This window comes from Macaca mulatta, chromosome 1, assembly GCF_049350105.2.
Source record: "Macaca mulatta isolate MMU2019108-1 chromosome 1, T2T-MMU8v2.0, whole genome shotgun sequence".
Classification (NCBI taxonomy): Eukaryota; Metazoa; Chordata; class Mammalia; order Primates; family Cercopithecidae; genus Macaca; species Macaca mulatta.
Window position 1 is genome coordinate 25,449,737 of NC_133406.1, and position 24,601 is coordinate 25,474,337.

The window sequence follows — 24,601 nt, forward strand, 5'->3', positions numbered from 1 at the left end:
GGAGCCAAAGGTCACAAACATTTACAGAAAACCTGCTTATGTCCCAGGTACTCTGCTAGGCACTTTCCTAACTTGTCTAAAGTCACAGCATAGGCTGGGTATGGTGGCTCATGCCTGTAATTCCAGCACTTTGAGAGGACGAGGTGGGCAGATCACCTGAGCCCAGGAGTTTGAGACCAGCCTGGGCAACATGACAAAACCCTACCTCTATAAAAATAAGCTGGGTGTGGTGGTGTGTGCCTGTAGTCCCAGCTGCTCAGGAGGCTGAGGGAGGAGGATTGCTTGAGCCCAGGAGGTAGGGTTTGCAATGAGCCGAAACTGCGCCACTGCACTCCAGCCTGGGCCACAGAGCAAGACCCTGTCTCAAAAAAAAAAAAAAAAAAAGTCACAATACATAAGTCATAGAGCTGGGATTCAAATTCAGGTCTGTCTGAATGTAGAGTATTTTCTGCTACATTATATCAGTTACTGAGGGTAATTGAAAAATTTAACACTTATCATGGACCAGGCACTATGTTAAAACATTATCTCATTAATCTTTACAATGATCCTATTTAAAAATCTGTAGCTGTAAAAGTATTTTATAAAACATTTATACAAAAATCATCAAGAATCTTCATGGCAAGTTAAAATGTTTTTAAACAGTTTGAGGTCACCTTGATGGTCATTCCACTACCCATTTCTCAGTTTCTTCAGCAAAATTTCCTTTCACTTATAGCTAGCTACCTGACCATCCTACACTAAATAAGCAGATAATTTAATCTTCCAACTTCTTGAATTTGTGTGTTCTTTTATGTACACATGTTGGCTGACTGGAACAGAAGGAGGCAGGGGGTATATATGAGCAAGTATGGTTTATTATGGACAAATGGTAGAAAAATGTTACTAATATCTATAGCTAAGTTCCTTAAGTCATGTAGAGAGACTGTTATTAAGTTTGCTTTATTTTTCTATTGAATCAAGCACTAGCTACCAGTTGCAGTTAGTTTTATTGTGCCTTCCAAATGCACAGTTAGCTTTGCTTTATCAATAACCAAATAATAAACTAGGTCCCAATGGTCATGTCCACATCTAGATTGTTCAGGTGATCAGGAACTCTTTTATTTGTGTGCTTTAGCTTTTAGTTCTTGGTTATATCTATAAAGAAAACAGAAAGAAAAATAATCATCAATAATAGATAAACTTATGGTAAGGAGAGAATGGAAAGCATACTCCATTTCTTCTTTCTTGGTGGTCAAGTAGCTATACAGTTGTAAACAGAATCTTCCCGGGGCGCTTATAGGTAGAAACAGGCAGAAGGGAAAGGATTCAAAGAGTTCATTTGCATCTGGATTTTGTTTCAGATAATAAGATGACAAATGCCAAAAACTTTTTTTTTTTTGAGACAGTCTCGTTCTGTCAGCCAGGCTGAAGTGCAGTGGTGGGATCTCGGCTCACTGCAAGCTCTGCCTCTGGGGTTCATGCCATTCTCCTGCCTCAGCCTCTTGAGTAGCTGGGACTACAGGCGCCCGCCACCACTCCTGGCTAATTTTTTGTATTTTTAGTAGAGATGGGGTTTCACTGTGTTAGCCAGGATGGTCTTGATCTCCTGACCTCGTGATCTGCCTGCCTCAGCCTCCCAAAGTGCTGGGATTACAGGCATGAGCCACTGTGCCTGGCCTGCCAAAAACTTTTAACAGTTTAGCTGACATATAGTTTCCTGTGCAAAACTATTATTTTAATAAATATTCTCATTCTAGAATTCTACAAGAGTGTGACAAACATGTGAACATATGTATAAAGTTTAGTAAAATGTGGTCATCTAGAATTTTTAAATGTATACACACAAAGCACCTTTCGTAAGAATAAGATCAACAGGTAAAGTAAAATATACTAATCACTAAAGTAAAATATCACTCAAGTAAAATATACTTCTAACCACTAAGGTAAAATATACTTCTATGATGCAGGCAGGCTATTGGGTTAACAGCCTGTAAACACTTAAATTCACTAACGCTAAGGACCATTTCCTCAATTCTCAATCCAAAGAAGTAACCACAGAGCCCGTCTTTCCTTCCCTTCTACCATTCCTTGGGCTTCATTTACTATTCCTCCCAGCTTATAATGGAATGGAGAATAGTACAAGCACAAGAAGGATACTTATTCCATGAAGCTAACCATACCTCCTAGGTTTCTTAAAAGATCCTGATTCCAAATATTTGATCATAATGTCATTATCATAAGTCACCGACAATATTAACTACTGAGTAAATAGTTTAAAAATTTCCAGTGCTCATGGAACACTTTCCAATCAAAGCAAAGACCTCACTCTAAATATCATTTCCAATACTACATAATACATTTAAGTTCCAATTTATTATATACAATTGAAAGTAAGTGATAAAAGGTTTATATAATAAATTAATAAATCATAAACTGTATATATTGTCTTAATAAAAGAGATTATGTGAAATGGTTAACCATCTAAATGATGCACAGTTAAATCTAAAAACAAGGTAACATACTGCTTAACTGATTTTAGCCAGTTAACTGGTAAACTTATTTGTAAACCCCTAGACTTTTCTAGAAACGTTAAATTTCTACTTTAGGTACTTCTTGTCTTAGCATTATATATGAATCTTTAAAAAAAAAATTAGTGCCACCTGAGTAGCTTTTGAAACAGTTTTAAAAATATCTCTGGTAGGCTTACCTCCAAATACGAAAAAGCTGAGAGGCTCCTGCTGTCCCCACAAAGAAATTAACAGCAAACAGACTCCAATTTTTTGGAATAATTACAAGTGAGTACCTTGACCAAATAAACCCTGTTGAAACAAAATGTTACTTTAAAAAGCATACATACTGCTGCAATAACTTCAGTGAATACTTAATACTGAGTAAAGTAATTACAACAATAATGTAGGATGAGGAACAAAGAAATGCTATATTCTGAATTTTCAATAATGTTTCTGTAGCTTAGTGTCACAGAAAATACTCAATTCTTACATGAAAGAGGAATCTTTAGAGTAAAGTGACTATTAACTGTAATTTTCTTCCCACTTATAAAACTATACTCATGGCAAAACCCTGAAAAACAAAAGCCCATTCAGATACTTATTCTTCCTCTGACTCTCCCATCCATAATTAATAACTTTCTAGACATAATACTGTTAATTCCTTTGTGTGTGGGTGTATTTCAAACACTAAGCCACTAAATAAACTGATACAAAACAAAACAAAAATCATTTATGTTCTACAAGGAACACACAAGATATTTATTTAATTTACCTGTAGCCATCAAAACAGCAGATTGAGCTGTGCTAAGTTTTTCTGCAGGTCTGGCCATATCAGCCAATCCAGCACACACCAACCCCTACAGATTAACACATAGAAAGAAAAAAAGTATCATGAGTGTGGAGTAATAGTTTTAACTTTAAATTAAGCACAAAACATTTTTGAGATTTCCATAAGTTAGCAGCTATAAGTTTAGTATCCATTCATTAAGAAAATGTAGACTACAACAACAAAAAAGCACAATGAATTAAAAAACTGCTTTTTGAACTAATTTTACTTTGTTAGGTACACTAAGCAGTCTCATATATCTGAAAGTCAGTAGTACATATATAGATAAGATATATACGTATGCATTATATGCACATACATTTTTTTGTCTACTTATTTCGCATATGAATTTATATATTCTTTATATATGTCAGGAACCACTAACCACTAGCATGGAAGATACCTGAAAGCTGTTAAGGATATTTGTATAGATTCTTCCTTTGATGTTTTCTGCCAATGTTATTATTTTTAAATTAAATTAAATTTTAGATTTGGGGTACATGTGCAGGTTTGTTACATGGGTATATTGTGTGATGCTGAAGTTTGGGCTTCTAATGAATTATTTTTTAAAAGTATAAGTATCAGAAAACCTGTTATAATTCTAGTTTTTTGGTTAGATCATATATTATTATCATTATTATTTTTAGACACAGTCTTGCTCTGTCACCCAGGCTGCAGTGCAATGGTGCGATCTCTGCTCACTGTAACCTCCGCCTCCCAGGTTCAAGCGATTCTCATGCCTCAGCCTCCAAGTAGCTGGGATTACAGGCATGTGCCACTATGCCTGGCTAATTTTTATATTTTTAGTAGAGACGGGGTTTCACCATGTTGGCCAGGCTGGTCTCAAACACCTGATCTCAGGTGATCCGCCCGCCTTGGCCTCCCAAAGTGCTGGGATTACAGGTGTGAGCCACCAGGCCCGGCCTGGCTGTAAGACCACTCTTCTTTAACATCAGCATATATGTGGCAATCATGCGTTTTTGCTCTCAACAGATGAGCTGTATTTTTACCAAGTCATTATGCTTGTCCCCCAATCTGTTTATGCCAGTTTTACTTGTTAATGTAATTTATATGATTTAATAAATTTTTTTTTAAACTAAGCTGGAAATTATATAGGATGCACTATAGTATAATTTATCCAGGATAGAAAATGTGGAGCTCAAAAATCCATACACAAATAAAAGCTTTAGCTTTAAAAAAGACTGATTATCAAAGAATATATATTTATATCCTTTAGGTTAAAATAAAATATTTAAGGTACATAGGTTTTTTTTTCCAGATTATCCACTTTGACCTTTATGATTAGTTATGTGGTTTCAACTAAAGTGGTTACGAAGGACTCTACTATAGTTGTATGTTTGAAGGCACATGGTCTAAGAGTCTTAATGTTATAGAACATATGTGGCTTGCAGAAGCAACTGTTATGTGACATGTATAGAATTCTACAGATTAATTATCAAATACTCTGGGATAATAAAACACAGTAAGAGGTACATAAGGTAAGTATCTAATAGAAGTCTCCCGACCAGAGAACAAAACACAGAAGTTTCTATTGCTATGCTGTCATCTGGAGACTATGCAAGATTTCAACATGTACTTAAAATAGATGTTCTTAAAGAGACAGATAGTCAAGAAGGCATTTATGAGTATATAATGCTGTCAACATCTCATAACAGTAATGAACCAGGTCAAATAAACACCAAAGTTACTGATAAAACCAATAAACTCCTAAACTGTGGTAAATTCGAGGTCAAAGAAGCTCCTAAATTTATTGTGAACAGATGAAATCACTCAAACTTTTTAAATGATTGAATACTTCGGCAATCAATTCCACTATAAAGACATATAATTACTATGTAATTTTAAGCGTAGGTGGTGAAAGAAGGAAATGGTAATGTAACTTCCATTAGTATAGGGGGTTTTAGGATCTTTTCTCAATACGTAGATATGAAAAAAAAAAAAAAAACTGCTCCCTAGATCTCTGTAAAACACAGTTCCCAAATCACTTATATTCTAATCTTGTCACTTTATCGTTGAGGAGACAAAAATGACAAAGAGACTAAACTTGCCCAAGGCCATAACATTGAGTCATAACCAATTCTAACTCTAACATTCTCAACCACTTGAATTTACAACTGAGTTTCCGAATTGTTCTAACCATTTTAATAGTACATTTAAGAGAATTACAACAGCCCATCACTCAACAACAACAAAAAACAACTTGATTAAAGACAGGCAAAGGACTTGAATAAATATTTCTCCAAAGAAAATACACAACTGACGAATAAGTACAATAAGTATATGTTCAGCATGACTAATCATCAGGGAAATGCAAATAAAAACAAGATATCTAACACTCATTAGGTGCCTATCATAAAAACGAAAACAAAAACGCTCCCCCATCAAAAGTTTACAAGTGTTGATGAGGATGTGGAGAAATTAAAACCCTTATGAATTGCTGGTAGAAATGTAAAATAATGTAGTTGCTGAGGAAAACAAAAAATATTAAGCAGAATAATCATATGATCTAGCAATTCAACTTCTGGGTGTATACTAAGAAGAATTAAAAGTATTGACTTAAAAGGTATTTGTACATCAATGTTCATGGTAGCATTATTCACAGCAAAAATGTGGAAGCAAACCAATTGTCCAATCAACATATAGATGAATAAACAAAATGTAAATACATACAATGGAATGCTATTCAGCCTTAAAAAGAAAGGAAATTCTGACACATGTGACAACATTAATGTACCTTGTGGACATTATGCTAGGTGAAATAAGCCAACTACAAAAAGACAAATACATTTTGATTCCATTTACAAGAGGTACTTAGAGTAATGAAATTCATAGAGACAGAAGGTAGAATGGTGGCTGCCAGGGACCGGGAGAAGGAGAATGGGGAATTATGGGTACAGAGTCTTACTTTTACAAGATAAAAAGGGTTCTGGAGATTGGTTAACAATGATGTAAATGTACTTAACACTACTGAACTGTACACTTTGAAAATGGTTCAGATAGTAAATTTTATGTGTATTTTACCACATTAAAAAAAAAAAAAAAGCCTACAGACCAGTAGTTTTCAAACTTTAGAGGGCATCAGAGAATCATCTGAAGAAGTTATGAAAACACATCTCACCGGACTCCACGTCTAGAGTTTTAGATTTAGTAGGTCTGTAATGGGGCCTAACAAGTTCTCAAATGATGACACTGCAGGTCCAGAAAGATGACACTGAGAAGCACAGTTATAGAACCAAACAGGCCCTTTCAACATAAAATCAATGATTTGCTACAAACAGCCACCACAATTGTTTTTTTTCAGCTAAGTGAGAACTTTAAGAAAGAAAACTCTGGGGAAGAGTAAAAGCACTGGGCTTGGAGTCAGAAGTCCTAGGTTCCGTCATTTACCAAATGCTAATATTTATACCCGAATAAATCCATCTGCTTTTTGAGACTAACTTTCCTTACCTATATTTTGTTGTTAGCACCTTCAGTTCTCATACTAAATTAATAATAAAAGTTAACTTGGGGGTTCTAACTAGTTTAATGCTTTACTTAGTAATAAAATTTCAGAATGAAATTTCATGTCCCTATGGCACACAATTTTAAGTTTTTTGATAACAAGTATGTTCCCAGAAGGCCTCTTATCTAAAGAGTTCAGAAAAACTAAAGTAGACAGTTGCTTTATGTAGAAAATGGTATGTCTGAGAATATTTGCCATGAAATAATCGAGAGGCATAATGAGAATATTCTAAAGCATATCCTTCATAAAAGTTACTTCAAATTAGTAAATTCCTATTAAGGAATTTTTCTTTCCGTAGCTTCTGCAAAAACTCAAGACTTACCCATTTCATAATTGGAGCCCAGAAAAAAACTGTTCTGGGACCTGAAAAAAGAAAAAAAAAGAAAAATTCAGGAATAAACCAAGTATCTTATACATGTCTTTTAACAGCTGTCACCAAATTTTAAAAACCAAAAGATTTATCAATCTATTTTTAACCACTTTTACTATGCTTTTTGCATACTTTGTATTTCAGTTAACATTTAGAGAGGTACCACAGTATCACAGTACAGTTGACCCTTGAATAACACAGGTTTGAACTGCACAGGTTCAACTACATGCAAAATTTTTTCAGTAAATATACTGCCATATAAAAACATTTTAGGGAACCTTGATTCTAATGTACTTTCATACTAGTTTTACACTCAAGTAATACTCTCATCCCAAGTGAAAATGAACCCAGTGATAACACCCCATTTTTGTGCATTTTGGCTGAATTACTATAACAAATAGTTGGTTAATCTTAACATTAAGCAGCAAAATTTGAAAAATGTAAAAATGGCAGTTGCTTCCCTGCAACTTTTGCTTAGTATGCAGGTTTTGAAAAGTATCACCAGATAGTTCAAACTACTTGCCTTTAGCCTTAAGTGATAGCAATGCTACACATTCTATCCTCCACAATTTAACATAGTACTTGATATTTTTATCCCTCTCAAACTAATTCACATTATTCTTAGAGCAAATTCATTAATTCAATGTCATTTTAAAATCTACCACAGTACATTTTACATATTTTACTCTAGTTATTTGTAAATCTATGTATCTATCAAGATTATGACTTCCTCGAAGCTAGTGGCTCAATATTATTTATACTTGTATCCCTACTACCTAATAGAAAATAAAAAGGAAAGTTAGCAAGTAGAGTTGGAAGCAGTTTATACTAATATTTATTACCGTAATATACAATATGTATGTGTATATATAATATATAGATATATACACACACATATACAAATAACCTTTTTTTTTTTGAGACAGAGTCTCGCTCTGTTGCCCAGGCTGGAGTGCAATGGCACAATCTTGGCTCACTGCAACCTCCACCTCCCGGGTTCAAGTGATTCTCCTGCCTTAGCCTCCCAAGTAGCTGGGATTACAGGCGCCTGCCACCATACCCGGCTAATGTTTTTGTATCTTTAATAGAGACAGGGTTTCACACCATGTTGGCCAGGCTGGTCTCAAACTCCTGACCTCGTGATCTGCCCGCCTTGGCCACCCAAAATGCTGGGATTACAGGCGTGAGCCACCGTGCCTGGCCACAAATAACTTTTAAAGTACTTTAAAATCGTAAGTTGTTTTTATCAGCCTGATACTTAAATATCTGATAAGTCTGGCTTATGCGTTTAATAGTTTTAAAATATGCTTGCTGATTTTCTAATTTAATCCTAAAGTCCTACAGCAATCTAAGTTTCATTTTCTCATTCTTCAGAGAAGCTGGGTATCATCATTAGAATAATTCTTCAAACACTAGAAAGATCATGGCACAAATCCTGTGGTTCCTTGTGGGCCTACTCAGCCAATTATAATGTTAAACTTTATTTTCTCACATACATCTGGTATCTAACCATTTTTACATTTTCTCGTGTATGTTTGAATTTTCCGTATTTTAAGTTGTAGAATAAATCTAGAAACAGTGCTGAAACAGCTGGTGAGAGAATTTAAACTATAAGGGAGTTCTAAATTTTGATGTTCTTACAGCTAAGTGAAAAACCTATCTATATTCAGTTTCTGTTATCCAGTTCTCTAAACAGCATTGTTCTGGGCACAGCCACCATACATATAGAACTCTAGCCACATCCTTTTCTCTCTACAAGATATAAAATAATTTAGTTTCTTCTTTGGTTAAGACTAGGCTGGAATTTGAAAAGAAATTTTTACGAAGGGAAAAAGGGGAATATAAAAGAAAACATGAAGCCATTGAGTTTCAGAATATATAATCCTAATTTAACTAAATCTTAGCCCAGGTCAGCGGTTCTTAACCAGGAGTGTCCCCGCCAGGGGAATTTTTAGTTGCCCAACTGTGGTGCTCCAACTGCTGCAGATGGTGCTGCTGCCGCCATCTCGTGGGTAGAGGCCTGGGATGCTGTTAAACATCCTCCAATGCACAGGACAGCTGCTCCAAGAAAGTAGAAGGTTAAGAAATCCTGGCCTAGGCCAACTGATAAGCTGGGCAAACATTCAACCAGTTTCATGCTATTTTATGGATCTTCAGTTTATGCTGTCCCTTCTCAATATCCTGCTTAGTCTTTACCTAACTCCTATCCATCAGAAACTCATCTCAGGTTGCATCTCCTAAGGAAGCCTTAAAAAAACAAACAAACAAACAAAAAAACTACAGGTTAGGCTAAACGCTCCTTCTCTTAACTACCGAAGTAGCCTGTATATTCTTCTATCATTTTCTGTTAAAATGATTATTTATGCATCTGTCACATTAACCCAAAGACAAGGTCCATTTCTTAATCTTCCTTGACAAATAATAAGTATGTGCCAACAGAACTGAATTGGATTCACCATGTTCAGGATAGATGCTAATCAAAGATATTCAAACTTTGTATCTGACCCAGATTTGCCTCAACACTGCTTCATCCTCAAGGCTGGAATTTTCTGTTTACTCATCTCTAGGGACATTAGGTTCCCTTTATGCCAAGGATATATTAGATTTCACTTATTAGTTACTCTACTCTTAGACCAGGGCTCTCTTCCCCTGAGTCTGATAACATAATGTACTAATCCTATAAAACAGTCTTTTCAAACTCTCTGGAAATTTAGGGTGAGATCCCAGGATTCCTATCATTACACCTGGTTCATTTTTCTTTGTCACACACAGTGTCTCTCGCTCATATGCATTATCAATTACTAAGTTTAATTTTTATCCTGGCATGGAGTTTCATCAATCAAGAGTCAGTCAGTGTATTGTTTCAGTCTCTCACTGAATGGGTGTTCATTTTTACTTTGAACTCTTCAGCAGACTTCTCTTGTTCTATTTCAAAGCTGGAGTTTCTCTTGTCACCCCAAAACTGTTTTCTGAGAAAAGTCTCCAGATTCCCATTCCAAGCTTAAATGGTTGACAAGCTTAAATGGTTGATCCTTTGGGGTTAATGAATAGTCAATCTTTTCAGTAGGTTTGCCTGGTAACTAATTTACTAAACTGCCCAGAGCTAGGTAATAGTTTTACAATATTAACAGCACGCCCTTCCCCACCAAACCAAACAAGAACTGAAAAAACTTCAACCATCAAATTATGGTTGCTAGAACCTGGACCAAGAGAGGTATTTTAGTGAGTGAATAATTTTAAACTATGAAAACAAGCTCTAATTTCAGTTTAACAACTGCTATGTACTAAACAGAAAAATAGCAGTAGCAAATACATAAGACCTTCTAAATTGCTAATTTTTCTGAGATACTAGAAGATGTGGACAAGTGACAAAAAAAATCAGAGTCTAATATCTACAAATGCAAACAGTGTTTTCTTAACTGTTAAAAAAAGAAAAAATGGTCACATAATGGGTTAACAAAATTTTAAAGAAAACGTAACCCTTTCATTTTAATGCTAATTAGCATTCAATTAACATTTCTTAGCTTATTTTCTGTAAGAGTAAATAAGTCAAATAAAGCTAGACAAGTACATTTAGACATATATAAATCAGATACAGAGGCTGTCTTCCAGAAAACAGCAATTGATCAACAGTGGATATGGTAGTGAAAAAACATTCCAACTTACTTCAACATTTCTAAACATAAAGTTTTGACAAAACAAAGCACTTAGAAATAGGTATCACTCAAATAGTGACAATACAATGTCACATGTGTCATTCTAGACCTAGAAAACACAGGCTTATGTTCTGTACAATGACACAGCTATTCTTATGGGAGAGCATAAAAATAGATAATTATGACACGTGAAATGATTATAATACCATAATATTAGAATAAGCAGATGTATAAACTAACAGATACCTGGCCAACATCCATTATGATAAATGAAATAACTTGATTAGGTGGAAACGTTGAACTGTTGAAAATATACTGAAGAAAAATCTCCTCAAAAGACATTAATTTATAGCCCAAGATGAAGAAAATTGTCCACATCAGACATACTATATATCCTTTTAGAAAAACAATTAACACATTTTCATCTTGTTTCTTAGAACACTACTACTGGATGTTGAAGAAGGCCTCCAATGCTGACAATTTAGAAACATTAAACAAGTATTTAAAATGTCTATATATTTAGGCTGGGCATGGTGGCTCACACCTGTAATCCCAGTACTTTGAGAGGCCAAGGCGGGTGGATCACCTGAGGTCAGGAGTTTGAGACTAGCCTGACCAACATGGAGAAACCCTGTCTCTACTAAAAATACAAAATTAGCCGGGTGTGGTGGCGCATGCCTATAATCCCAGCTACTTGGGAAGCGTGAGGCAGGAGAATCGCTTGAACCCGGGAGGCAGAGGTTACAGTAAGCCAAGACTGCACCATTGTGCTCCAGCCTGGGCAACAAGAGCGAAACTCTGTATCAAAAAAAGAAAAAAAAAAAGTCTATACATTTTTTTTTTTTTTGAGACGGAGTCTCGCTCTGTCGCCCAGGCTGGAGTGCAGTGGCCAGATCTCAGCTCACTGCAAGCTCCGCCTCCTGGGTTTACGCCATTCTCCTGCCTCAGCCTCCCGAGTAGCTGGGACTATGGGCGCCTGCCATCTCGCCCGGCTAATTTTTTTTTTTTTGTATTTTTTAGTAGAGACGGGGTTTCACCGTGTTAGCCAGGATGGTCTCGATCTCCTGACCTCGTGATCCGCCCGTCTCGGCCTCCCAAAGTGCTGGGATTACAGGCTTGAGCTACTGCGCCCAGCTTCATTTTAAACTATGAACTATTTTCAAGAATAATGAAAAATACAGACTATAAGTTATTTTGTGTTTTATTGTCTTATTTTTAAAGTGAAACTCACGTTTTTAAATTCAAACTTTTCATAGAATTTGAGAAATTCTACAAGTGAACACCATAAGCAAATAATAATAGACAGAAATTTTCAAATTAACAAATTTAGTTGCCTTGAACTTCGATGAACCTATCAATAAACTGACATAAACTTACTTCCTAATTTCCTTATTTGAGAGAAATTACTGTTAATAAAATATTATATGAATTCTACCCAGAAAGTAGGCCACCTATTGTATATATGATTCCCTCCCTAAGTAAAGACTTACTTTTTGGAATAGAATAGGTAATTTTCACTCTCAAGCACATATACACACTTACAAATACTGAATTGAGGTATTCACTATACTCCTCTGTGAAAAATCAAGTTTCTTACTGAATGCTAAGAGGTCATAAAATCACTAAATTTCCCTACCTCTTCCCATCCCTTTCATGCCACTCCTTTATGATTTGTTACTTTTTAACACCCCTCTTAATTCCTTACATTACACAAGTTTACCTGTTTACTATCATGTGACAAACTAGATACAAATCCTTCCAATATGTAAAGGTTAATCTTTGATGTGGATACTGATGGCTAAAAATCATTCATTTTTATTTGTGCCAAAGCTAGTTCTGATTTAACACTAAGAACATGACTAAGCTACCATTTAGAACCATATAATTTTAATATTTTCCACAATGTCTTGGAAATAGCTATCACTAAAATAGTACCCAAAACATCATGGGTAGATAATGTTTTTAAAAATGTTGACTGAAAATACACTTTGGTTTGAAATTCCAGAGTAAAGAACAGGTAAAGCAACCAAAATAGCCAAGATGCATCTTAGGGATGATACGTTTTAAATTTACTTATTTCTTCAGGTACGAAGAATCAGTTACTTTTAGATTTAGAGAGACTGTTGAAATCATCTGCTGTAGGCACTCATAAATCAGGCAAATGAGGCCCAGTAAACAAATTACTTGTTTAAAATAAATAACTCAGCAAGGATAAAAAACTAGATCCCTAAATCATAATCTAACAATAATTATATGACTTTCCCCAATGAAATCTGAGTTTCCCGAAGGTTCTGAATGTAGGAAAAGTCCTAAGAGAATACCAAATTATAGATTATTAGATGGAAAAGACTTTAAGGAAAGTTCAAGCTCCCTCATTTTTATAAATGAAAAAGATGAGACACGAACAAATTAAGTAATTTGTCTTACACTCAGGAAATTTAGGGTGAGTTCTGGATAGAGCAAGGACTAGAACACAGTTTCTTTGATCCCAGTCCTCTTTCTACTATACCATACTGCACTTTGAACATATTTCATTCTCTGTTATAGGCAAAATTAATATTTTACATGACCTGGAAATGAAAAGCTATTTATAGCTTTTCTTAGGGCTTTTTTCTCCTTTAGCACATCTGCATAAACAGTTCCAATTTCTTAAAATTAGTTTAAAAGCAGGATAGCACAGAAAAAAATATGTTAAGTGTTGAACAACTACATCGAGGGTGACATTCTGCTCTGTCACCCAGGCTGGATTAAGTGCAGTGGCGCGATCTTGGCTCACTGCAACCTCTGTCTTCCGGGTTCAAGCAATTCTCCTGCCTCACCCTCTGGAGTAGCTGGGATTACAAGCGTGCACCACCATGCCCAGCTAAATTTTGTATTCTTAGTAGAGACAGGGTTTTACCATGTTGGGCAGGCTGGTCTCGAACTCCTGACTTCAGGTGATCCGCCCGCCTTGGCCTCCCAAAGCGCTGGGATTACAGGTGTGAGCCACCGTGCCTGGGTGATATTCCTTTTTATGAACTCTTCTGAGAATACAAACTCTGTGTGGGTGGGTTGTTATTTTATCCACTGATTTATCCCGACTGCCAGAATAGTATCTAATATACAACAGGCCCTCTATAAATATTGAATAATTCAACTTTCTTGGTAGCTGATTGTTTGAAGATATTCTATTTTTCACTAATATTTTACAATTGTATTTGAAATTCTAATTTTACATCTATTTTAGTTCTCTCTTTAAATAAAGTTATTGCTTTAAAAAATAATATATGTATATTTAGTGTAAATATTTAAACATATTTAATGTACACTTAAGAATATATATGGACATATATTAATATCTTAGACTGGCATTTAGATTCTTCACTGACAATCTGTGGCAACAAAATAAGTTCTAATAGAGATGCAATGGAAACTATGTAGGTATGTACACTGATTATTGGTCCACATTTGATTTTATTTACATATAATAGAACAATATATATTTGAACTAAGTTGCATTTAACTATCTACTATAACATCAATGCTCTTAGCATTGAATTTAAAATTTTTATGATACAGATATTTCCTTATAAACACTGATAACACTGGTTCATTTAATTTATTTTTATTTCAAAAGAAATATCTTCTAGGTCTTTAAAATTAAGCTAATTATCTTATCTAGGAAAAATGCAAATATTCTTATTTAGACTTTAAAGTAACTTTTCCCATGAGTCTTCAGAGGGAACCCATGTAATGTTGAGAATGATATTCTCAGCACCAGCACACTAAGCACTGCAACAAGTTTCAGAGAATTATTTTTTCAAAAGCTCTTCCATGTAAGCCAAAATGTAATTCAATAAAAGGAGAGCTACAATGCGTTAAAATGATATGGTTCGGATAGCTGTTTTTGGGACTAACTTCACCAAAGGATAGTTTTTAGACTCTTTAGAGCTGTGGTCTTCCAGCTCCTTTTGAACATATGCCCCATCAGTAAAAACAATTTGCACATACATCCTCTTTATAAATTGTTTATATATTTATAAATTATATAGAATTACTGCCCTAATATATTTTTGTATTACAGAATGTACACACAATGAAAAATTTAAATGGATGAAATAACAGTAAATGTTAATAGAAGTTCTATGATTTTCGTCCTACATTCCAATGTTTCATTATGTGCATCCCTTGGGATGACTCACCCCGTTCTGGAACTCACAAATAAATGACACTCCTCCACTGCTAATTTTTTGTTTTCCTTAATTAAGCTTTTAAGAAAACATTGGGGCCAGGTGTGGTTGCTCACACCTGTAATCCCAGCACTTTGGGAGGCCAAAGCAGGTGGATCACCTGAGGTTAGGAGTTTCAGACCAGCCTGGCCAACATGGGGAAACCCCGTCTCTACTAAAAACACAAAAATTAGCTGGGCATGGTGGCACGCGCCTGTAATCCCAGCTATTCAGGAGGCTGAGGCAGGAGAATCGCTTGAACCAAGGCCAAGGTTGCAGTGAGCCCAGATTATGCCACTGCACTCCAACCCAGGGAACAGAGCAAGACTGTCTCAAAAAAAAAAAAAGAAAAGAAAAGAAAAAATAACATTGGGCAACATAACTTCAAGGTTATTTCTTTGACAAACACTGGAGTACAGCTATGCAACTGGCTAGTGTGGAGTCACATATTTTATAGTCAGGTGGGGGATAATGCGGGGACTGACATCCTTTTTGTGAGTTGAGGAACTTGACGGAGACACACATTTGGCTAGAACTCTATTCCTTCCCTACAGAGGCAGATCATGACATGCCAGCAACAACACATAGGCAAATGGATAATGAGAGCCTCAAAACTCTGGGTCATAGGTCAGAGATGCAATACTGTGACTAAAATATATATTTATACATAAAAATATTCTTTTTTTTGTTTGTTTTTTGAGACAGAGTCTCGCTCTCTTGCCAGGCTGGAGTGCAATGGCGCGATCTTGGCTCACTGCAACCTCCGCCTCCTGGTTTCAAGCGATTCTCCCGCCTCAGCCTCCCAAGTAGCTGAGATTACAGGCACCTGCCACTACGCCCGGCTAATTTTTGTATTTTAGTAGAGATAGGGTTTCACCATGTTGGTCAGGTTGGTCTCGAACTCCTGACCTCAGGTGATCCGCCCAACTCAGCCTCCCAAAGTGCTGGGATTACAGGCATGAGCCACTGCACCCCACTAAAAACACATTCTTGTTACCTGTCGAGACATACAGTGTCAGCGATAAAATTAAATCTCAAACATTTAGAATCAGCAATGTATGATTTCCAACTGTTAAAATTGTAGCATTTCATATCATTTAATAAACTCCTTGTAGTTGAATCTAGACAAATGCTTCAATGATAATTCAATAACAAATACTGTTAGGCAAAATAGTATGCAAAATCCTTGAATATTCACTCCGGATAACTCTTAAGACAATAATCAGTGTTTCCTTAGATTTTATTACACACTCATCAGTCAACACATTTTTCAAGTTCCTCCATTTCTATACTGGTGTGTCTCCAACTTGTCGATCATAAATAATTTTGCTGTAATAGATATCCTTACTCTGTACGTTGTTCAAATCTTAGAACTGACAGTTATTGAGAGTCTAAGTGCAAACGCTGTGCTGCATGTTTTGGAGACATTAGATCATCTGATTTTCACAACAATCTTGAAATGATTATATAATTACTCCCATTTTATAGATGAGATAACTAAGGCAGGAATTTAGGGTCAAGGTCACACAGCCAAGACTGAAACGTAGGTCTATCTCCCTTCAAAGCCTAGCTCCTTTTACTACACTGGAAAAGGGGGTTAAAATAACTGAACGAATCCAAGGATTTTCAGATGAAATGCACATCCTACAAGTGAAGGGTAATCCCTCTTCATTCTGAAAGCTGACTAGTATTTTAAGCAGTAATTACAGGTGGCTAAAAACTAAAGCCTTGGAGAGGATCAAGATAAGACTACTCTCCAATTTCGTATTATTTTAAGTAGTTTAAAATTACTCTTACTCTGCCATGCCCTTATCCTACAGCTAAAACACAAAGCTTATGAGGGTCAGAGTTGACTTCACGTTCAGTTGACTCTGTAAAGCCCATATTATTACCAAAAGCATAGCTCAACCCTCCTTCCTGAAAATCTTATGCCACAAAACACAGCATAATTCCAAAAAAACTAAATGTTAAAAGAACTAAACGGCAAATAAACAAAAACTTTTAAAATCAGTTACAAACTCTCCTTAATGATCAGTTTTATAATGGGTTCAATATTGCAGTAAATAATATTAAGGGTTACACTACAGTATAATCCGGATGTTCAATTCATTCCATGATCAAACTGGAAGTCAGATTTAGTAACCAGTTCAGACTACAGAGAGCCGGTTCATAATCAGATAATGGGGGAACTAGACAACTTTCCTAATGATACCAACTGCAGAATACAGATTTTAACTATGTAGGAGAAAAAAAGCCACTTTTCGGGTAGCACTTCAGTCTTTCAATTTACAACACATTTTCTAGTTTGCCAAGTCTTAGGCTTGAAAGAGACCTCAGAATATATCTGATGTTAGCCTCTAGCCAAATAAGTATTATTACAACTCACTTTAGAGAAGAGGTAACAGAATTCTAGATCTTAAGGCATTGGAATGTTTGTTTCTTATAGAGTTTTTTTTTTTTTTTTAACCACAAGAACACAAGTTTTCCAGTAGGCCAAGAGAGATGTAACATTTACTGAGCATTTACAAAGAGTCAAGCACATATGTTATCTGTCATTCTCGCAGACCGCATATTACACAACAGAGATCTAGGCTTTTGCTCAAGGTCACAACTATAATAAGTGGTAGAAGAGAATGAAATCCAGGTCTGTCCACACAAAAAACTCTGGGTAGAGCTTGTTCAACAATTTCATAAATAAGGACAGACTTAAAGAAACACACTGGACCTATGGGATGAGAAATGACACTGACAACCCTGGATGAAGTAAAGCATGCAGTTTGGGGGAGGGCTCAGTCTGCAGGCCTCTGCCAGCAGTAGCTGAAGAAAGTGTGACCTTTACTCCAAACCCTACAGTGCGACAAGCCACCCACCCAGCTCTGCCTAGCGTGGGTTAATATGCCACAATTCGAAAAGAGAAAGAGAATGAGTGTTTCATGGTGGCTGCAGACACTTTCGTGGCCGCAGAAGCTGAGAAGGCTCAAATTTGGAGGTCAGGTTTGGGTTGGAGTCGTGCGTAAGGGAGCGGATGTCACATAGGTGGGGAAGGGCGCTGACTTGAGATACGTTGGCTTAGGAAGAGATGTTGCAGGAGAGAGGGTGAAATGCAGAGGCTAGGAGAGTAAACGGCTTCACCTGAGGGGAAGGAAGGAGTTGGGGCTGTGGGATGCCTCTAGTGGCAGTTGTCAGAGGGCCTCTAAAAGGTCCATTTTAGAGGAAGGGGGAAGGAAGGTCTCGATAACGAGCCATTCAGGGTCCATTACCTGCTGGATGGTTGTACAACGGCCTCAATTTCTCGGGCAGCATCAGCTCCACTTTATCGAGGAGCCGGTGGTAGGTGGCCCGCAGGCCTCGGGCACCGGCGGCCGACATCGCCGCCGAGGGATCGTGAGCAGCCGGGTGGGAGCGTGGCTCTGTTCTCGTCCCTGGCTGACAACGAAGGGGAGCTAGTCACTTTTCCTTGCCACGACGCCTGGCGTCCGTCTCTCGCCTGGAGAGCCCTTCCCGCGGTTCTCGCTGCCCGGCTGTGAACCAAAAAGCTGCCGCCCGCACCCCGCGAAGGTTGAGGGGGCGGAGGCTGCCAACGGCCCGCCCCTGGTCCGCCTCCGCCCCGGCAGGAGAGAGGGAGGAGGAGCCTCGGCAACAGGTGCCAAAATAATCACCTCACCGAGTCCGCCCAGCGCCCTCCTGGCAGCGCGCTTGCGCAGACTGAGCTGCCCGCCATGATTGGCCCGCCCCGAGGCGCGGGCGGGGTGCAGCGGAACCTCCTCTTTCTCCCCGCTGCCCTCGAGGCCATGTTGGAGAAGGGAAAGTGAAGCTGCGCCGGCTCTACTGCCCCTTAACTTTGACTAAGCAGGCCCGTAGTTAAAATGGGCTTTTCGGGCCTTCAGTGCCTAAAGATGATGCTGCACTATTCTTTTGCTTCTTTTGACTGGAGACTCGTGAGCGAGAGACTACAGAATTGAGTCGCTTCTCTCTCTACTCCTCTTTTATCCCTAGCGACTTAAGAATCTGGTTAGAGTGGCCCGAATGCATTTTTCCACGGTGAGGGCAGCCGCGGCACACACCAGCCTCAGTCCCCGAGGTGGTCGTCATCTCGCGAGAAAGGGTTGGCGGGGAGGGTATCCAGGACGAGGAGAGGGAGGAGTCGCCATCGCCTCCGCCTCCGCCTCCTCCTGTTGGAGGGGGGCCGAGGGAGGAGACTGTTGCTGATCTTTGGATGTTCTGGTTAGTCTAAGAAGGAGAGTATGAGGCGAGCTCCGGCCCGGGTGCGGCCGGGCTTCGGGGGCCCAGGCGCCGCTGCTGCCACCGCCATCTAACGCTGCGCCCTGGAGGCCCGGCGCGCGGATGGTGCCGGTGCGGCTCGGGTGTTGATCCGGTGTCCCCTCCCCCTCTTCCCCTCCCCCACGCGGTGGTCTCCCCTCCCACCCGGCTCAGGCAGAGCCATGTCTCGGGGTGGCTCCTGCCCACACCTGTTGTGGGACGTGAGGAAAAGGTCCCTTGGGCTGGAGGACCCGTCCCGGCTGCGGAGCCGCTACCTGGGTGAGCGGGGGCCCCGGGGCGGAGGCGCTGAGGTCGCCGCCCAGAGTGGGGGAGGGGGCGCACTGCCGGGGTTGTTGGAGGTGGGACAGCGTCTCGGCGAGGGTGCCCCGAGACTCTGGGGTGTTGGGTGGGGCCTCGGTCGCCGAATCCCGTGGCGGTGCCTCCCCCAGTCAAGCCCCCTATGCTTGCTGCCAGCCGCCGCCCTTGCTGGGTTTTCCTCGGAGGGCCGGGCCGAGGGCAGAAGGTACTGGCTTGTAAGGGTGTTGGGGTCGCTAATAGGTTGGGACTCGGGGGACTTGCGGAACCTCCAGGAGCTGCCGCGTTTAGAGCAAAAGTTAGCTCTTTTGCTCTTTTCCAGCGCGCTCTCCCCGCTGAGCCGGAGAACCTAAGTTGTTGCCCACCCTCGTCTTCGATCTCAAGAGGGTTTAGGTGTCGGCTGCGACGCGTTGACCACCCTCAGGGACTTCACGCTCCAGACAGAATCCGTGTAAACTGTTCTTGCGGCGCTGAGCCAAAACCTAAAAGTGATAGCTGAGCTCTCCCCACCCCCGCGCGCTCTCCCAGTTCCACTCTGTTCTTCAGTTCGTTTTGACCGCTTAAAGGTGGTGTAAGGTTTCACGTTCCTTTTCCCACCCCTGGAAAACACACTTGGCATTTACAGTTTCTTAGTTAAGCTTTCTAAAAACAACCTTCAATACTTGAGGGAACAGTATTCCACTTTTTTCGTTTTGCATAACATTTTTTTTTTTTTTGAGGATTCTGGGTCACGCCCGAGTCAACTAAAAAGTTTGGTTTCGTAAAAATGGACGTACTTAGTAAAGGTCTTTTTTGTTTCTTCCTGTATACTCTTCATTACTCTTTCTATTTGGAGATATGGCAAACAACATCAAACAAAATTTTTCTTTACAGTTTTGCCATTTGCTAGGTAAAAAGTGTTTGTTGCTGTCATTTGTTTTTGATTTCAAGTAAAGAGAAGAAAATGAAATCTCATTACAGCCAACAGTTCTGGTTTGTAAATTATTTAAGAAAAGTTAGCATGCAATTTAATTCTTGCTTTTTAGTGTCTCAAGTAAAATACGAATACATTTTGTTTGTAGAAGCTCAATAAAAATGAAGCAAAAATCCCTTTGATCCCTCCCATTCAATTTCACTTCGCCACCCTTAGAAATAATATTTTCTGTTTTCTGAATATTCTTCCAGACCTTTTTGTTTGCATTCTTACAAGTACGTATGTATATGTACAAATGCTAGGGTGTGTGTGTGGTGTGTGTGTATATGTGTGTGTGTGTGAGAGAGACACCTGAATACATGGTGTCATATCGTAAACATTGTTTTAACTTCTCCAGGTTTTGGAGATCTTTCCATGGCAGTAAAAATAGATTATGTCTTTTAAATTATTACATAGTATGTAACATTATGAAGTACCGTAGTGTACTCAACCATTCTTCTTTAAGTGGACGTTCGCCCTTACAGCATTGTAATGAACATCATTGTACAAGCTTTTGTGCATTTGTTGTAGGATAAGTACCTAGAGTGGTGATTAATCATTTTAAAATTGAACATAGCTAGAGTCTGCTTTTTTAAACTATTTGCCAAAAAAAGTGTGCAATATTTCTTTTAGAATTTATTTGTGGAGAGAGAACTTAATTTTAGCTTAATAAAACAAATGTTAACGTTGTTTTGCATGAATACATTGATAATTTGGTCCTTTATGTCAGTTGGACAGTTTAAGTACTTGTATACAGTTCTATATTTTAGTGTTTTCCTTTGGTTCAGTTACTTTAGCTATATCTACAAATGAGTTAATTAAAATATAACAAAACCATATACTTTCTTTTTCCTCTCCTACTCCGACTCCCTAATGGAAATGGAATTTGTATATTGGGTCTAGGGGAATTGAAGGGTTCACTGACTATAGTAGAAATCCTGAATTATAGTTTTTCAAATGTGTATATATATATACACACACGTACATACAGGGAGTTCTTTATCTTAAATAGTATTTTAGATATGATATATACTCTTAAAATAGGACATTTTTGGAATGACTTCCTTTAAAGTGGTTTTCTAAGTACTTGAAAATACTTTTTGAAAGTATCGAGACTTGAAAATGTTTTCAAAGAACTAACTGACTGGCCTTTACCCTTAGTAGACCTTTGCGCTGTTATTCAACTCTTCTACACTACAGTGCTGATCTTGGCTTTGCATTCAGGAAACAGCAAAATCCACGTTGGTAATGCTTGAATTAGTGATTTTTTTTTAAAAAAATGACTTTCCCTCCCAGTTTTATTGGGATATAATTGACAATTAAAAATTGTTATATTTAAGGTGTACAACTTAATAACTTCATATACAATCAAGTTAGTTAACATATCCATCACGTCACATAATTACCATCTTTTTTTGTGTGTGGCGATAAAATGACTTTTTAAAGTATAGTACTCTTGGCTGGGTGCGGTGGCTTACGCCTGTAATCCCAGCACTTTTGGGAGGCCAAGGCGGGTAGATCACTAGAGGTCAGGAGTTCAAGATCAGCCTGGCCAACATGGTGAAACCCCAGTCTCTACTAAAAATACAAAAATTAGCCGGGCGTGGTGGTGTACGCCTGTAGTCTTAGCTCCTTGGGAGGCAGAAGCAGGAGAATAGCTTGAACCCTGGAGGTGGAGGTTGCAGTGAGCCAAGATCGTGCCACTGCACTCCAGCCTGGGTGACAGAGGGAAACTCTGTGTCATAAATAAATAATAAAATATGGTACACTTATAAAGCCTTCCTTTTAAAAGTCAAATTCCAAGTTAGGATTTTCCTAAGGAAATAGATTCCTTTCTTTAAGACTTTAATATTTAAACATTATGATTATCTATCTACAGGGTTGTAGATTTAAGTATTTTTCTGATACATTTTCATTATTTGTATTTCTACAAATTTTTAGCAGTGAATTACTGCTAAATAGTAAAATTGGGATAGAACAAATGGATAGATTTTTCTTGTAGCTTTTACATTTCCAGTTATTTCACCATAGCATGTGCCCTTTCAATGGTAGTATTCAAACTTTGTAATTGATTTTACATAAACTGATTAATTACCTCCTTTCTTCCCATCAAAGAAAATTACACTTCACCAAACTTCCTGTTATGTTGTGGGAATGAGAATATGTTGTTTGTGATTAAAAGATGTGTTTACTTAGAGCTGGCAAAACCACAAGATTCACCTGGGCCAATAGAGTGTTGTTTTAGACTAGCATGGATTTCAAGGATAAGCCAGGGTTTTTAATCTTTGTGAGCCTGGTCTAAATTTCAATGTAGGATTCTTTCTTTTTGGCGGGAAGCAGGGGGCAGGGTGAGGCAGGGTCTTGCTCTGTCCCCCAGGCTGGAGTGCAATGGCACCATCATGACTAACTACAGCCTCCACCTCCTGGGCTCAAGGCCATCCTCCCACTTCAGCCTCCTGGAATTTTTTTTTTTTTAAAGAATAATTATCAAAGTCAGAGGTACTTGTAGGTTTAAATGTTTAAATGTAATAGTTTCTCAAATTACTCCATACTAGTTGTAGAGTAGTGCTTTTGGAAATCAGTGATTTATTAGCCACACAGATGTTATTTTCCCATATATATACAGTTTTATAAAGATAAACATCGTTAATAAACTATTATTTCAACACATTGCTGGTTTCTACTCACATTTCTTTCCTTTTGGACAGACACTCCTACAACTTTCTAACACTTCTAAATTAAAAGATAGCAATTGATAAAACAGTAATTTTAGGGTACTTTTCGAGGGAGTTTATTATAATGTGTAAAATGTGTTAATTATGATTAGGCAGCCAGTGACAATTTTTTAGTGGAGATTGAATCTCATCTTTCTGTAAGGGGTTTATGAAGTCAATGTCCTTTGAATATCATTAGAGTCAGTGTGTATTGAAATGAATAATTTTGCGTGTAGATTACTCTTTAGTGCATCTTGAATACATCTGCATTCTAGATTACCAGGTTCTTCATAATATGTTGCCAAGTTACAGTATATTTATTATATGAAGATTAGTAACTTCTGACTTTTGCCTCGTTTTTTTAGCCATTGGGAAAAAATTAGTGGAATATTTGTATTTTGTTTCTTTAGTGTTGAAATTTCAATGAAAGCTGAAAAATGTATGATTTTAGTATTGGAAAATGACAGTCAATTGTGACCAACATAAGATAGAGTATATTAATAATTCCTTAAGGCAAGACACCAAAGGCATATTAGCAATCATAACAACCATAGACACTGTGATAGCTGTACTGTGGGTTTCATTGCTTCCTAAAATAGGATGAATGAAGTTATAAGTGCTTAGAAGGTTTAGAAGCTTCTGGTAGCATAGAGCTTATGTTACAGGTATGCTTTAGGTCAGTGTTTTAAAAATGTTTTTAAAACGATCCCTGATAAAAATACATTTATGTGGCAACCTGTGATATACACAACGAAAATAAAGGATTCTCTAGATGTATATATAAGCCTTACTAGATGGGATGCATTCTGTTTTTTTTCATATTCTTAAAACTGTTGGTATTGAGCTGGTGGAATATGCACTAATGAGTCTCAGCTTGAGGTTTGGAAAATTGTTCTAGATGGTGTGTAGTTCTTATAATTGTAATTTAATGTCGCTTCAGGTTTAAGGTGGGTAGGCTTCCACAAGTACTTGAAGGAGATTAAAAAAATTGTTTTTTAAACACTGCTGATGGCTAACAGAAAATGTAAATAGTGAACCTTCATGTACATCTTGGAAAAAATAACTAGGGTTGAACACTTTTAAATCTTCTTGGGTAGATATCTACTGTGGGATTGCTGAGTTGTATGGTAAGTATGTTTAACTTTATAAGAAACTTCCAGACTGTCTTCCAAAGTAATTCTACCGTACTGCATTCCCACCAGCAGTATATGAGAGTTCCAATTGCTCTACATTGTCATCAGCATTTGGTGTAATGAGTCTTCCTAATTGTAGCCTTCATGGTAGG

General features: G+C 37.9%; 2 protein-coding genes across 23 annotated transcripts in view; one reads left to right on the forward strand and one right to left on the reverse strand.

The window, feature by feature from the left end:
* Positions 1 to 926: 926 nt before the first annotated feature.
* Positions 927 to 18,600, reverse strand: MPC2 (mitochondrial pyruvate carrier 2). Its single transcript, XM_015125250.3, has 5 exons — positions 18,336 to 18,600; positions 7,164 to 7,204; positions 3,265 to 3,349; positions 2,690 to 2,801; positions 927 to 1,137 (listed from the first exon to the last, which is right to left on the reverse strand). The coding sequence occupies exons 1-5, from the start codon at positions 18,442 to 18,444 to the stop codon at positions 1,101 to 1,103; spliced, it is 384 nt and encodes a 127-aa protein (XP_014980736.1). The 5' UTR covers positions 18,445 to 18,600; the 3' UTR covers positions 927 to 1,100.
* Positions 18,601 to 18,839: 239 nt separating this feature from the next.
* DCAF6 (DDB1 and CUL4 associated factor 6) overlaps positions 18,840 to 24,601 on the forward strand; it is a 141,400-nt gene continuing 135,638 nt past the window's right edge. For 6 of the 22 annotated variants that reach the window (XM_015125249.3, XM_077999226.1, XM_077999242.1 and 3 more), the window contains exon 1: positions 19,269 to 19,299. Coding sequence is in view for 6 of the 22 variants with exons in the window: in XM_001091235.5 (XP_001091235.1) it covers positions 19,518 to 19,614 (97 nt within the window). In the remaining 16 variants the exon portion in view is untranslated. The other 16 variants (XM_001091235.5, XM_015125186.3, XM_015125203.3 and 13 more) reach the window with 4 other exon arrangements.

Excerpts from the sequence above, each read along its gene's own strand:
- MPC2 (XM_015125250.3), bottom strand. The coding sequence starts at position 18,444 with ATGTCGGCCGCCGGTGCCCGAGGCCTGCGGGCCACCTACCACCGGCTC. Across the intron at positions 2,802-3,264 it reads TGCTGTTTTGATGGCTACAG|GGTTTATTTGGTCAAGGTAC; the intron begins GTAAATTAAATA and ends TTGTTTCAACAG. Across the intron at positions 1,138-2,689 it reads CAGCTTTTTCGTATTTGGAG|ATATAACCAAGAACTAAAAG; the intron begins GTAAGCCTACCA and ends TTTTCTTTATAG.